The sequence below is a fragment of the Leptidea sinapis genome, chromosome 1, assembly GCF_905404315.1.
Source record: "Leptidea sinapis chromosome 1, ilLepSina1.1, whole genome shotgun sequence".
NCBI classification, from domain to species: Eukaryota; Metazoa; Arthropoda; class Insecta; order Lepidoptera; family Pieridae; genus Leptidea; species Leptidea sinapis.
Window position 1 is genome coordinate 10,686,035 of NC_066265.1, and position 17,395 is coordinate 10,703,429.

Sequence of the window (17,395 nt, forward strand, 5' to 3'; positions counted from 1 at the left end):
CCTAATCTTGTTTTCTGAGTCACCCGTTTGCAAAATGTTGATAAACCGCGTATTTTACATGTACATAAACGAACACTTTATTTATCAAGATTTACCAGTGCTAATTACAATATTATACTTAATATTGGACGTAGTAGAAGATAGTTGGAAGAACGTTCCAAGCCACAAACATCAAATTTTGAGTAATTCGTGTTTAAAGTTTAATTAATATTAGTGTATTCCATACATGTGGGTTAGGCTACTAAGTCATGATGTCTCAATTAAAGAGTGACAGTAGGGCTGCCATTTTTTGTCAGCCCGTTAATATGAATCACGTGACCAGTTTTGTGTTAACTCAATTTCGGTATGATTGTGGTTTGGAACATTTTTGAGGAATTACATCCAATTATGCTACAACCTAAGTTACAAAGGTGTTATTAGTAAATGCATTAACCTTTTAAGGTGAATACTGAATGAAAATATGTGTGAAATAGTTATGTAAAATTAGTATAAATTATAAAAAACAATCATTCTATTATCTAACGAAATTAAAGAAATGATCATAATTTACCAAACGAAAGTCGAGCTATACTAACCTAATGAAGAATACATATTAATTATTTATTTATAGTATATTTTTTACATAATCGCATATAATACATAATATACATAAACGTGAATTGATCCCCAATATAGTTATGCGTCCTGCGAGAAACAAGGCAATTCAAATAAGTTCACGGATTACATCTAGGGACTGTAAAATTAAACATAGACACAGGAAAGATATAATACGATAAGAGTAAGAATAACTTAAATATTCTATTCATGCGATGAGATCTTCATTAGTAAACTCTACCACACGGATCTAGAATATGAAATTGTACCTACTCAAGTAGAATACTTATTAATATTATATTCGATGTGGCCTGCTCATGTTGAGAGGTCGGCTGGTAAAACATCGATTGCACGAATTTATAGAGCGGCTAAAACCGATTTTTTTACTTAACGGCAAAACGGTTTTTTATTTCATTCGGAGTGTAACCGTTATGAGAGCTGTTTTATTACTCATGTAGACTTTTTGACTATAATTCTATAAATATTGGTTACGAAAATCATAACGAGAAGGAAAATAGAAACAATAAAAATTATAATGTGCTTGTAACATACATATAACAGTGGATAATTTAAGTAATAAATGACTTATCCTTGGATTTAAACTTAAGTCATGTCTCATTAGGAATTACTGGACAAATGAGACTTAACATCGTATGTCTCAAGGTGACGAGCGCATTTGTAGTGCCGCTCAGAATTTTTGGGTGTTTCAAGAATCCTGAAACTGCATTGAAATAGGCAGGGTGTTTTAATTATCATCAGCTTAACGTTCTGCTCGTCTCGTCCCTTATTATCATAAAAAAGGGGCATTAAGCCCGCTACTTTTTTTTTATGGGCTAAGGGCAAGAGGCTCACGGGATGGGGAGAGGTGAGGCAACCGCCCGTGGACATCCGCAACAACAGGTGTCAAGAAATGCGTTGCCGACCTTTAAGATGGGAGTATGCTTTTTGCTAAATCGTATCTGTTCGGGAAAACCACAGACGGTAATTGATTCCACAAAGTGGCTGTGCGAGGCAAGAATTTTCTTGCAAAACCCGCAGTTGTGGAATGACAGATGCACGTAATTTTCGGTGGTGGAATTCGGCCGCTGGAATCAACCCGTACAGCTCCTCTGAGCACTATCCGTGATAAATGCGGCATTATTGACAAGACATGGGGGTAGGTTTAATGGTTAAATTTTTATCGAGTTCGCGATGGAACATCTGAACATATATGTACCTACTGCTATATATTATAATACTATTTTACCAGTGTGAGGCTTCTTTGCACAGAATGCCAGCTATTTATGAGTACCAAAACGGCGCCTATTTCTGCCGTGAAGCAGTAATCTGTAAGCGTTACTGTGTTTCGTTCTGAAGGGCGCCGTAGCCGGTGAAATTACTGGGCAAATGAGACTTAACATCTTACGTCTCCAGGTAACGAGCGCAATTGTAGTGCCGCTCAGACGTTTTGAGTTTTTCAAGAATCCTGAGCGGTACTGCATGCGGTCAGGGCGTATCAATTACTATCAGCTGAACGTCCTGCTCGTCTTGTCCCTTATTTTCATTAAATTAATGCCATAATATGAAAGGACCGAGCATCTTTGTTCATTGTATTCAATATTGTGTTCTGCTATAACAAAATGCAATAGTTTTAGCAAGTATAAAAAGGCATTAAAGGCATAAAAGGCATTTATTTTCTCAAAATTGATTCCTTTAGATTTTTTTTTGATGTCATTTCTAATAGCTACTAGATACTACTACCGCTTCGGAAACAAATGGAAGAAGCGGCGCAAGAAACACTCCCAGCATTCTTTTTTTGCGCTCTTTTCAATAAAAATATACAATATTGTACAGTCATTTCTATCGCTTTAAAATAATCACAATCTAGTCCCAGGCTGTCCGATAATTTAGATATTCAGCAGTGGAGTAATAGGATTTACGACAGAGCCATTTTTTTATAAAACATTTAAATTTATTTATAGATAATGCCTGAACAGTGGCTGGGACTTTATTGTAGAAGTGTATACATTTACCCTTAAAGCTATTATGTATCTTATGAAGCCTACTAGAATTAGTTACAAGCAATCCCTTATATCTAGTGTTATAATAATGAAAATCACTATTAAGTGTAGTAGTAATTATTCATTCTACAGTTTCATAACGCATCTGCGTAACTCTAACAGTGGCCGGTACTGGAACTGGTTAAGTAACAACCGTAATTGATAGTTGTTGCATCTGTCTTGTAGCGGGACTGCTGATAGACATAACGGTATTAATTGTTGGTGCAAAAAGTCTCGTGCGAACAGTGGACTTCTCAAATTAATTGTTCCACGTATAACAATTATCGTTTAACTAACATTATGAATTACATGGGGGCAACGACCGCGAACCGTTCACAATTTGTATGTTTTTCAAATAAATAGCACTGGGACAGCTAACTGTCCCATATACCAGCGATTTTACATTATTAATATTTCTTTTTATATTATTTATTGTATATAAAAGCATGATACGACATGGCCATGAAAAAAAAGCGTACATCTTAAGGGCGACAACGCTCCTGTGATTCGTCTGGTGTTGCAAGAGAATGTGGGCGGCGGTGATCACTTAACACCAGGTTACCCGTAAGCTCGTTTGTCCTCCTTTTCCATAAATAAATCTGATACTATTTACAATTTACATTACATGCACAGGGTAGTTGTGCAAAATTAAAAAAAAAAAGGTAAACACTACATGCTAATTTCGCAATCCCTGAGGTGCCAAGTAGACATAAAATGTCTGCTAAAAAAATGGCCCATATTTTTTTCATTCACGACTCGTGGTCACACCAGCTTGTCACACCATTGTGACTACGAGTAATTTTTATTCCTCGTGGTCACACCAAGGGTTTTACTACACCCTGTTGGTAATTGATATAAGTGATGTGTCAATTTCAATTCTCATGATATCGACATTCTCGATAGTTTAGATAACGAATGATTAAGGATAGAAATTGTTTTTTCCTCGCCTTCACACCGCGGATTTAACTACACTATTTTATTAAGATATAAATTTAGTTAAAACGTTAGTGGTGTAATAAGTACCATATGTCGAAATAGGGAAAGATGTTTAACTATTGTACATAGGTATATAATTAACAAGCAGGTCTTAAAAAGGAATTCTCTAGGAATCAATGAGATATGAGAATGAATTGAGAAAATAATGTGTATGAAGTATGCTGTACAATCCTGTGGCCAAGATATCTGCATATTATGACCGACCTTAAAATGTTATATATACATGATTTAGATCAATGCAATTTTATTTTTGGATCAGGAAGAGGGTACCTGATGATATGTAATCATCACCGCTCATCCTCTCTGCAGCACCAGTACAGGAGCGTCGCTGGCGTTCTGGCCTAAGGAGCCCACGATATGCAGATGATGATGATAATATTACTGTCTGTGAATTACCTCAAAATTCTAATTCATAAATGCTGTAGAAGACACACAACGTAGGGTCCCTCTACACAACGCTAAGTAATCAAGCCTTTCGCAAAGCCCTGGATCATCAACAGTCCGATCGGTTTTCAAAATAATTTTTATGTAAATAGTTAACAAAAACATTCGGAGTCACTTACATTTTAACAATATCACCAATGAAAAAATAATAGAATTCTAGGTTATTCTGCGTAAATCGACTGCTTATTTAAAATATGATTAATGATTCTCAGTGTTAATCCCGCTCAGTTTTATAAAATAGCTTCCACGCTTGATTTGGCTCTACACGGGGCATCTTCAGGAGCTCATAAATCATGTATTTAATACGTGAAGCTGCTTATTTTGAGGAGAACTGACAAGAATTCAATTATTAGGCAAATAATAATAAATAAACACATAAAACACTCCAAAAACTGTCTTGTCGCGTGTGAGTGCCATTAATTATGTTTTGACACTAATAATAGATATTTCAAATACATAGAACTGTTGCATGATGATTGATGCGGGCTAAATCTATCAACGAAGCAGGTTAGATGTAGATTAGGTCATTATTAGCATTATAACATCACATTTGACAGATTTGTGCCAACTGTGCTTACAGCCTTCTTACGACATACCTACGACGAATAAAGAAAAATAATGTTGAAACTCAATTCACTTCCCTTTGGCTCAATATTCCGCCCTAAGTCCTTCTATTGGGACCGCCAAATATAAGTAACATATAACCATCTATTTTTCTCAATATTCTTATATGGAGCTGAAACGTGGACCCTCAAAAAAGCTGACCGTGCACGCGTTGGTGCATTTGAAATGTGGTGCTGGAGGAAAATACTTCGCAAACACTGGACTGCGCACCGCACAAATGTTTCTGTCATGCATGAATCACTACAGGATAAGAATCGTATGCCTTCGTAGGATCTTTGACTTTTTCGGTCACATCGCCAGGAAGAAAAGCGACAACCCAGAAAAGCTTCTGGTGACTGGGAAAATACAAGGCAAACTACCGAGAGACAGGAGTCCAATGCGTTAGAGCGATCAGGTCTGCGGCGCCGCCAATTAAAATGTCCACGTTGCTATACGCATTGCCGAAGACCGTAACAAATGAAAAGCGATCGTCCGGTAAATAATTCGTGGAAGTCACGACCCTCAGCAATGATAAAAACGACACAAGGAGGAGGGATACTGATCGACGAATAATTTCACACCGAATGGTCATAGTCTCATCCTCATGTTAGTTAGTTTTGCCGAATATAGCCTCAATGGAAAGTCGAATGGAGGATTAATACGTCTCAAATGAACGGTTTTTGGTTAACGATGAACCGTAATGCGGGATAGACAGAAACACACTGTAAAAATGATTTAAGTTTTCTTCAGTGTTAATTCCGCCAATATTTGTCCTCAGGACGTGTTGTCTCGCCAAAATCTGGCACGAGTCTCGTGTAGAGGCGAAACACGTGTCGAATTGTTTTAAAAACAAATATTGGCGGAATTAACACTGAAGAAAACTTAAATCATTTGTATAATTATGGATTTCCGTAAAATAACGCCTAATTCAATAAATTTTCAGAAACACACTGATTATACAAGAACAAGATTGCCCTGTGCTTCCCCGGGGTATAAAAAGAATAGGGAAGTACCCGCCCCAAGAGTGTCCAAGAGGCGCTAATGGCATTTACCAGTGGGAGGCTACTTTGCACAGGATGCTGCCTGGATTATGAGTACTACAACGGCGCCTTTTTCTGCCGTGAAGCTGTAATGCTAGTGAAATTACTGCGCAAATGAGACTTAACATCTTAAGTCTCAAGATGACGAGCGCAATTGTAGTGCCGCTCAGAATTTTTGGGTTATTCAAGAATCCTGCGGCACTGCGTTGTAATGGTCGGGGCGTACCAACAGTTGAACGTCGGGTTCCTCTCGTGCCGTTTTGTTATAAAATACAAGATGCAACTTGATCGTTCAGTTAAGAAGCGGATGAAATTGAAATGCATATTCGCTGCTGAGAAAGAGATTGGAACCGAAGTATTCACTTAGGAATGCACAATGCACATCGTACAGAATCCTGTTACATCTGTAACTCACTACAGCTCAGAGAATCTGGAGCTTTCTGGAAATAACAAGTAATAAGTCTTAGATGCGAAATTTAAGGCTGCCACAATAAATCAATATGAACTGGTATAAGTGGCACTCCGTTGATTTACCAACTTGTGTAATGATAATCAAGTAAAAGCCGAGATAGACAAATTTTCATAGAAATACATAGACCAAGCACACAAGGTTTCTGACATATGGGATACTGATTTAGTAATAATTGTTCCGATAGCCGTTACCGTAAACGATCTAATAGCAGAGTCTCGACCATTATCTCAAGAATCTCTGCGTTAAAGGTCAGCCAATTTTGATTTGCCAATTTGTGCGTTGACTTGTGGATCAATATTCAAAATACTAACGGCCGTTCCCAATATACTATCTACAGATAGAGATAAATTACTACCTTCTACTGTCAGTAATAAGCTGTCAATAATCTAAAGCTGTCCCAATATACCCAATAAGTCATTTTTATCGCCTTATATTGGGACGCGTGAATTGCAATTTCCATACAAACTTCTATCGCTGCTAAGCTATACGTCGTCCCATTGACAGACAGCGTCTACGGATAAGGTGAGTTACCGTCGATAAGTTTATTGGGAGAGAAAAGTCAACGATAGTTACGATTTTTGTCTCAAGTAAGAGATAAACTGAATATTGGGAACGGCCGTAAGTAGCTAATGTGAAACGTGGCTGGGTGCGAACGACTTGTCAATTGTAAGGATATTAGCTGTTAGAAGCATGTGGATTTCTGTTGTCTCTGCCTACCCCGACGGGAAAAAGGCGTGTGTGTGTGTGTGTGTGAGAAGCTCTGGCAGTAAGTTTTATTTCTACTAAGATTATGTATCATTTTGTGTGTACGTCTCGATAATGTAATGGAAAGTGTTAATAATCCGGCAGTGAAAGCATTGTTGCTATAGCCATTACAATGCCATACCAAGATACGTTCAATACGTGACAATATGACGCACTGAGACATTCATATATCACTTAGGTTATATCAATCATCTTTACAATTGGTATAAAACAAAGTCGCTTTCCGCTGTCGGTCTTTATATCCTCTCTTAAGCCACGTAACGGATTCTGATGCGATTTTCACTATCAGTTGTATAATTTTTCACAGAATGTTTATATATTTATAATATATGACAAAACCCATTGAAGTTTTTAAACATAATTTAATTTACATGATCATTTCGAGTTGATTTGATTTTAAGACTTATAACAATAATTTACTAGAGATTTGTAGGTCCTTGTTAAAAAAATGTGTTAAAATTGTATAAACTTATCAATATAATATATCTGAAGATCCCTCAGACGGCTTTCCGACCCAACTATTCCATCTTGAAGGAACTGAAAATAAAAGAAAGGTTATCGTCGAATGTGCAATTATGAATTCTGAAGTTCTTTTTCCACATCTCCACAAATGAAGGATCGATTGAGCGGTTATTAGTGCAGGGCCAGGTGGAGGGGAAAAGAGTGAGAGGACGATCACCCACGCGATGGACGGATCTAATCAAAGGAGTGACCCAGATACCTGTGGTGAAGTGCTCCCGCAATGCCACAAACTGCCAAAAGTGGAGGAGCATCGCGAGGGAGGCAGTCAAAGTCAAACTCAAATAGACTTAATAAAGACTTAATAATAAACTAAGCGCTTAAGAATCGTCACTATAAATATTTCTTTTAAATTACTGAATTTACCATATGTTCGTAAAAAGTTGAGCTCGTGAGAAGAACATGAAACTCAACGGCAATCTTTCAATCATAGAGTCTGTATACATACAGCCATTCATAATATATGTATAACACATAACAAATTAGTTTGTAAGGTGCTGCATCCAATATATGAGTCGTGTTTTAATAATATTGTAATTAAATAATAATAATTGGATGCATCAACCTTCAGAGCCTGAACTCATTGTTTCTGTAAGGATGCTTCGTGAACATGATGGTCGTGATTTCTGTCACAATTAGTAATTGTATCCAACAAATACAATTATTCATTAACTATAACAGGTCGACCTGGCACTACAAGCAGTACCCGTTCGCGAGTTGACGCATAGACCAGTCATCATTTTCTTCGCACATATTTGAGGGAACCGGCACACGACGCCTCCGCAAGCAAAACAGTGTGACCCAAAGAAAAGTAAAAGAAAGAAAAAAGACGCAATGTTGGTAGGCCGTAAAGATAGACCGACGATCTGGTCATGATCGCTGGAATACGTTGGATGATGGCAGCTTGGAACCGATCCTGGTGGAAATCTTTGGGGGAGGCCTTTGTCCAGCAATGGACGTCTTCCGGCTCTTGATGATGATGTGACCCAATACTAAGGAGACCTAAGACGACTAATGTCGCATCAGTTTAACGGCCTTGACCACTCTAACAAGAGTGACCGATTGAGAAGAAGAAGAATACCATTTAAGACTCCCGTTATTTTAAGTAATTCGGTTGTTCAACCCTTACATGAAATCTGTAAAAATAATGTGACCGTTACAATCAGTGACACAAATGGTTCTATTGTATCATATTCTGGTCGAATGCGCTATTGTAAAGCTACAGCTGTATTTAATGTTTTATCGTTAGTAAGGTTATCAACCTTACTCAATGTTGTATTGATCGAGTTCAAGCATGCTAGGCTGACCAGCGCCAGGTCACGACAGGCCCTATAAATAACAAACTTACTTCGATTTAAGTTAATGTACTTAAATTATTATCTGATTAGATTTATTACGCTGATTTGAAAACAGACCACCACCACGAATAATTAATTAATACCAATGTCATTGTTAATTTTACATTAGATCTTTGCGTAAAAGTTACATTTTATTATTATTTTAGTAAGCCCGACGTTTCAAGACCTTTTCAGATCTCGTTATCAGGAGACTGCAGATGAAATGAGTCAAGATAGTATTTTTCATAAGTAGTTTAGCGCCATTTATTGCCTCTGATGTAGTATTTGCTGTATGGTATGACAGATGGTTTTTGGCAAAATTTACTGACAGTGTCCTCTTCTTTTTTGGTATGTGTAGTTTTGGGTTTTAATTTAGAGATTATTGGATCCCAGGTGTTAGATAATTTTAGATCGTCTTGTCTATTACAATTTGTGTGATTTCAATGGCTTCAGGCACCAGTCTTGGGAGAAATCTATTCTTTTTTACCAAAACTTTTAGTTATGTGTTCTGGTTGGTCTGTTATATGTTCACATACAGCAGACTTAGAGTGTTAGTTAGGGTTTGATATCCCCACTGTGTTCTTTAAGTCGGCTTGAGATATTGCGTTTTGTTTGCCCAATGTAAGACAGGCCACAGTCCAGTTTATAGCCACCCGTATCTTGCAGTGGAATATCAAGACTTGCTGGATCTTCTTGTGTGGCTTGAAAATGGTATTAATTGAAGGTCGTTTTAGGGTCCTGCTAATTCTGACTGTAATACCCTTTACATATGGCAGGTAGGCTGGTTGACGTGAAAAGTATTTGTTTAATTGTTGAGCATTTCTAAGTGTATTCAAGCCATTTTAATGGAGAGCCGGTTTTTTTCTTCGGTTATACTGCTAAAATACGGAATAATACTTCGCGCAAATTCGACAACCTGACGTTAGTTGGTCAACTAGATCATTTTGTGTCATACTTCAGCTACCACACTTTTAGGCTCTTGTAATTCATATGCCTATGAACCACAACCAATGGACGAGAATTATCTAAATTACAGATGTATAAGTAAAATTTCTTTCTGATAATTTACTGATATTTAAATAAACGTTATTTGGTAAGTAAATTATGCGGTATAACAATATTTTCATTAGTTAGTTGTATTTAATACCTTCTTTATTACAATATTGTTCTTTCTAAATAGGGCACGAGAGTAAATTTTTATAAGAATTTTTTTTTGTTACTGAAGTAAGAACACTTGTTTTAACTAAAGACAATACCAATCCGTAAAATTACTGAGAACAGTGAAGTTTAACAAAGTAGAACACAAGAGGTATTTCAGTTGCGTGAGACTTCTCGTTATTTCATCATCATCATCGTCAGCCGAAAGACGTCCACTGCTGGACAAAGGCCTCCCCCAAAGATCTCCACAAAACTCACGATCTCGTTGTGTCAATAATATGTAAATCGTGGGCTTACCTTCTTCCACTAATCGGTGAGCCCTACATTCGACCTTCTATGCACAGCAATAACAAATGACAGAACAGATTTCCCGCGCCAACAGCTGACATTAATTGCTCACAGGCTCATTATCTGACCATCAAAAGCGAGCAGCTTATGAAGTATAAAGGTCAAACTATTAATTTGTACTTGTATTTGATGCGCAAATTTGTGTATGGAGTGGTATGAAGTGTTCAAATCTGTTTGTTCAAAGCTATCTTTATATTATTTGACTTCATTCAACAATATAAGATCAAAGGGAAAAAGCACTTCCTAATAACAAAAAAACTATGTTTAAATAACGGACTTTTTTTATTTTACACGTTTTAGTGTCATTAATTAGGTAAACTATAAGATTTCGTTATTTTTTATCGTCATATATTGATATAGTATTTTTTTAAGTAAGTTTACGGTACGCAGACGTGGTCGCTAAGTGTGGGCCTGATGGAAAGCTCATGGTCACTCAGAGGGCAAAAGAAAGGGCTTTGCTCGGAGTTACCCTGCGAGATCAAATTAGAAACCAAAGTCACCGACATAGTTCGACGGACATAATATGGCCGTTGGGGCTGTGGGGTGTACCGGAAGGCGCAGTGTTTGTAGGCCCCACAAGAGATGGACCGACGATCTGGTCAAGAACTCCGGAATACGTTGGATGAGGGCAGCGCAGGATCGATCGTCGTGGAGATCTTTGTAGGGAGGCTTTTGTCCAGCAGTGGACTTCTTTCGGCTGATGATTATGATGGTGATTACTTATTCAAGTAATAATTCAATACAAATAATTTAGTCATTGACATTTCATTACATAATATGACAATTCATACAATGAGCGAGCCCTGGTTAGGTACTTAATTTTATATCGCAAAACAAATTTATCGGGTCATCACTTGTATTATAAATAAGTACTTATCAATTAAAAAGGATAATATTATGTTGATATCGACATTTGACATGCAATACAAAATTATTGTTATTTTATAAGGATGGCGTGATTAAAACAGTTCGAAGAAGTAAGAATGTCTAAAATAGTATTTGTCACTTATGCGTAAATATAAACAACCGTTTCTCACTGTCAAAATTTGTCCCAATTTGGAAGCTTCTGAGTCACACTAATGGCATTAATCTGCTCATCATTAATATTGCTTTAAAATTGTTCAAAAGGATAGCTCTATTGTTATCAAACTACACGGACGAGTAAAAAAAGGACTCCGCGCCGTGATTAATATCACGGTAATGTGTGTGAGTGTGTATGCGGTTACGGGGCATACTAGTTAAACAATTTTTTCTCCCTTAAATAATCATATAGGGCCACCAATACTTATAACGTATCGTTATTACACCTTTTCACAACGCACTACGGCATTTTTAAAATATTTTATTGAGACGAAAACTGATCTGTCACAGACGATGACAATTCTCATAATGGCCGCCTATCGGCCTGTAGTAGTGTGTGTGCGTGGCGTTATGTATTAACACGCTAATCGGCTTGTTTTGTTGTTACATTGTTATGTAAGGTGACACAGAGTCCTTAATATTTTTACTAGTCTGTGTCAAACTAACTTATCTGCCACGATTTGTATCCCATTTACTTTATTACAACAATATAATTGTCTTGAATGACTAGTACCTACATCTTTTAATTGTCTTTGGTTTAACCAAAACGAGTATACATTTAAATAATCTATCAATTATTAATTCATTTTAACAACCTTCACTCGTTTTGATCCTTTTAAAGTGTTCTATTTAAATTAGTTTAATAATAAATAAAATGAATTTAATACTTAATACTGACTTTGACAGAATTTTTTTGTTTTATACTTACCTACGGTGTATTTATAAGTAAGTTCAATAAGCTACGACGTACAATTCGATTAAATTCTATATTTTCTGCTAGCCACCATACTTGTATCCATATATAAATATAAAATACGCTAAGTAAATCTTTTAAATCTGGATTAGCGTAGGAAAATGCGATTAACCTCACATAGTCAGTACATAATGCAATATACGTGCGTTATTATAAACGACGCTAGGGTTGACACCACTGCAACTCTGTGTCCGATCCGTATTTAGAAGTGAGGTTTGGTACATTATGATGTTTGAGTATGTCACTGATAGATATTTTTAGGAAGGCATAGGTTTTTCAATTATTTTGGGAAAAAAATATTATTGTAGCTTGTTTATGAAAGATAAGAACTTTTTTATCGGCAGTAAGGGACAAAATGAGCAGGACGTTCAGCTGATGGTAATCTATACGCCCTGCCCATTACAATGCAGTGCCGAACACGACTCGTGAAAACCCCAAAAATTTCTGAGTGTCACTTCAATTGCACTCGTCACTTTGAGACATAAGATCTTAGGTCTCATTTGCACAGTGATTTCTCTAGCCACGGCGCCCTTCAGACTGAAACACAATAATGTTTACACATTACTGCTTCACGGCAGAAATAGGCGCCGTTGTGGTACTCATAATCTAGCCGGCATCCTGTGCAAAGGAGCCTCCCACTTGTGGTAGAATACTGTTTCATGATTTTTTAGATCATCCTAAATATTAAATATACAAAAATATTTCAATCAAATCTGACGAAATTCATAAGATTTGCGCGTTTAAACAGAAAAACAACATTAAAATATGGCAATGGCGACAACCCTAGCTAGCCTTCACGAAATGCATGTGAATATCTTTGACCTCATTACCGCCACTAAACGAGTTAAATATTCAACATTTAATGAACGTAATATTCATTTCTATATGTTATGTCATTATATTTAAATTTAATAAATGCTGTATCTGAGGAGTTCAGATGGTCTGGTCATAAAGAGAGAAAACGTGAAAGTTTATTGACTCTATAAATTCAAAGCTTTAGGTGCAAGTGTTGAGACTTGGCAGAGGTCGTGCCATGCATACATTCTATAATTGGGGATGAGCAGTATAGAGGCTACGTTAGAAGAGATTGACCGGGTTGACACGAGTGGAAAAGCCTGGGAAATATGTGCATATAGTACCTAATGGAGGTTCATAATGTCAACCTACTGCTCTGGGAGAGAGGCATGCAACTACACAAATTAATTTCGAAAACAAAATTTATGCTCGATGCGGGACTCAAACCCGCGACGACTCTTGTAAGGAGCCAACCGTTCAACTGACGTATCGTCATAAATCTTGTATGCTTTGTTCAACTCTCAGGTTGTGGCTTCATCTACAGGATCTGCTTTACAGTTGATAACCTGCCCAATCAATATTTACATATTAAAATATTGACTTGAGTTGTCGCTCTTTCAAATGTAAATAATTTGTTGTTTTTTTAAAGTGATAACCCTCACTTCTGGGATTAATTTCGGGTCGCGGGTTCGAGTCCTGCATCGTCCATAATTTTTTTTTTCCCAATTAATTTGTGTGTTTATGCAGGAAACTTTCGCTGTATAACTTTTTGTGACCCTAAATTTTAGCCTATAGTATATCAAAAATGTATGGTATAGAAGTGAAATTTTCAAAAGACTCTCTTAGCACCTGATTTTGTAAATATTCAAACAGATTGAGCTATAACTAAAATTAACGTAACACGTAGCATGAACTTCGTACTATGTGTTCCAATTTGAAAATCCTGGTTACTGACAATTACTGACATAATCTTTGTATTCTGGATTCAAATTTCTCAATCCTGATGTACATAAGGGTAATCGCATACGTGATTGTCTAAACCATTTTTCTAGCGTTCAGTTTATCAAAAATATAAATTTTTCTTTCTTAATATACTGTAATGGTATGATAACTTTTTAAATAATGTTAATATCGCTATGTGTTTCCAGGTCTACACTCGGATCTATCGATATCGTCCCTGGACGGCGAGGAAGGAGAGACCTTGCGTCGTGGAGCCCTTGCAGCGGCTTGCGCGGATGCAGTAGCCGCCTACGCGACGCTGGAAGGTTCCAGGGTGAGGGACTCCATCGCGGCCCACGCTCGGCGCGCCATGGAGAGAGAGAGGCAGATTGACGAGAAGAATGAACTCATTGCTGACTTATCATCCAAGGTATGATTGTATTTGTTATGGGAACGAGTTAAAACGGCGCCATCTGCTCGTCATGACGCAACACTTGTCATCAAGGCCCTAAGTCTTTGCCATCGCCACACAATCACCGCCGCTTGTTTATGTAATCAATCGTAAACACTTTGGTTTTTTACTGTTGAAGTGCAGATTATTCGTCTCAAACCAACGGACTATCCTTGAGACTGCATTGTTTAAAAGGTCCTCAATATCTGCACGTCGCTTCACTTTAAGAATAAGTGAACTATCATCAGCCAACAATACAATCTCATGGCTATTAGCTACCACAAAAAGTTAATTCGTTAATATATACAAGAAACAAGAAAGGACCGAGAATAGAACCCTGCGGAACACCTGTTCCTACAACTTTACCCAAAGACCGTTGTAAATGTCGTAAACAGTCAGCCCCGCTTCGCATATATCCTTAGTATTTTTAATATAAATCCATAAGCTTACACACACATATAGAGATAGATAGAGTCTTTTGCTGTTAGACAGCCGATAAAAACAGGCCAGCAATATTAGTTTAGTGTGCGTGACAAGCTACGTCTTACACTTGCGATTTTTATGACATTTTATGTTAGTGTACCTGAATTGCTCAATGTCTATCTACATGTATAAATGATCTAAGTTAGGAACATAAACGAGACAATTTGTAAAATACGGTCGAAAGCGAAAAACTCATCTATGTGCAGTCTTTGTATATTCAAATCCAAACATTTTTATGCTAAACGAGCTGACCCAGCAAACGTTGTATTGCCATATAAAGTAATAAGAAAAAAATCAATAATTAAATTAAAGTTTGCTTTTTACCTCCTGAGAAAGTTAGAAAGATATAAAGATTCTAATTAGTTATTCATTTTAAACTATTCTTTCAATTTGATTTCTGAACGACAGGGGACACATCAAGGAAAAACAAAGTTGTTGTTTTTATTTAATTTCGAGCATTTTTATATTTATTCCTTTTAAACCTTCTCTGAACCTCCACAAATAATTCAAGACCAAAATTAGCCAAATCGGTCCAGCCGTTCTCGAGTTTTGGCGAGACTAACGAACAGCAGTTCAATTTTATATATATAGATAGGATACAAAATCACTTATTGAACGTCATATCAAAAACTACGACCTCACTTGCCTCAGACCTGAGAAGAACAGGCGCAAAAAGGCTTTTTTTTATAAAATATGGATTACAAATTATTAAAATCGTACAATAAACATTTATAATTAAAGAGCCTGAGGGTGTTCGCTTAATTCCTAGCCTGTGGTATCATTAAGAAAATCGTTTATGTTATAGTAACCTTTCCCACACAAACTTTTTTTAACAATACTTTTAAATTTCGTAACACATTGGTTTGTACATTTTCTGGGATCTTTTTGTAAAAGCATATTATACATATAGAAAACCACAGCGGCGCTAGCGATTCAATATGTGATTTATTTATGGAAATATGTGAGAGCTAAGTCGTGGTAGACGTAGTGCATTGGTTTCACAATTAGTTCATTTGATCTAGACGTGCAAAACAATATCATGACTCACACAGATGACGTCACCAGTGGTCACCTAGTTCGTGATAGTCGAGCTGCAGCGGTCGTTGCCGTGAGATGGGGCTCGTGAATGTGTTCACGGTGATTATTGAACACCGCTCTGTCGCGTGTACAGTTATGGTGTTAACAAATTTATTTTATATCCGTTTTGGACTATTTCACTGAAACGAAACGCTGTTTGAAACACAGGAACACAATTTTTGTTCTTATTCATTTTAATCTAACATTTCTTCCGTTATATTAATACCTACATACATAATATTACATACATACATACACACACTCACGCCTTGTTCCCGTCGGGGTAGGCAGAGACAATAGAATGCCATTTGCTTCTATCCTTACAAACCTCACGCGCTTCCTCTACATTCATTACTCTTTTCATACATGCTCGCCGGTTGCGGGTGCTTCGGATCTCTCCTTTTCTCAAAACGTCCCCAATTTGGTCGACGAATGTTCTACGAGGTCTCCCGCGGCCGACTTGCCCACACACACTTGCCTTATATATTTGATGCGTCATTCTTTCTCCACTCATTCGCTCAACGTGTCCAAACCATTTCAGCATTCCTTTTTCAGTCCTTATCACAACATCCTGTTTCAAACCACAGCGCGCTCGTATTATCGCATTCGGAATTCTATCAGTCAGTCTTACCCCACACATACTACGCAGAGATCGCATCTCAACTGCGTTAATTCTGCTTTTATGTTTCTTCTGCCATACCCAACTCTCATTACTCTCATACATAATATTATACACATTATTACATACATAAGCATCTATTACTGACACTCATTTTATCTTGTGCGCGTTAACAGCAGTTTGACATACTAACATAGAACATAAGCAAAATTTGACACTCACTCACACACACAAATACAAACGCACGCGAAATTAATCCGTTCTTAGTGAGTTTGCTAATTAATGATCATGTCATAAGCATTCGGAAGAACCTACCCTCTGTAACTCAGGGTATCCTACCGCATATATTTTTAGGCTTGAATTAATGATTTTTTTTTTGCACAGCTGTATAACTTTTTATTCATACCTACAAAAAAGGGTAATATTATTTATGTACATTATGTCTTCTATTGTTATAATAAAAATCATTTGGTCTGTGTGGCTGTCATCGAAGTAAAAGAAAGACTTTCTGCTGCATTAAAACAAAATGGCTTAACTTGTTTCAGAGTCCGTAATTAATATACAATAAATAGAAAATAATAGAAACTCTAAAACCCAATAAATTATATATACAATGCGGTTTTAATGCTTAAAAGAAATATAATTCACAGATATTGTTTGTTATGATAACAAAAAAGTCCCTGTCATTAAAAATGGTATTTGATATATTATTTATTCCTGTAGAATATTTTGCCCGCGAACTTCGGTAATGTAAATATTCTCAGTAAATATTAAAAATTTTAATAAATACAAATGAATAAAAATACCTGAATGGTATGAATCGCCTCGAATTTGATGTAATATTATATTGAGAATTATATGTATAATGAATGATGGGCCAAA

General features: G+C 36.7%; 1 protein-coding gene across 1 annotated transcript in view; it reads left to right on the forward strand.

Annotated features, from left to right (window-relative positions):
* Positions 1-17,395, forward strand: part of LOC126966714 (bicaudal D-related protein homolog) — a 127,193-nt gene that overhangs the window by 96,234 nt on the left and 13,564 nt on the right. Inside the window, exon 6 of the mRNA XM_050810929.1 lies at positions 14,093-14,313. Within this exon, the coding sequence (XP_050666886.1) occupies positions 14,093-14,313 (221 nt within the window). The remainder of the gene's footprint in view (positions 1-14,092; positions 14,314-17,395) is intronic.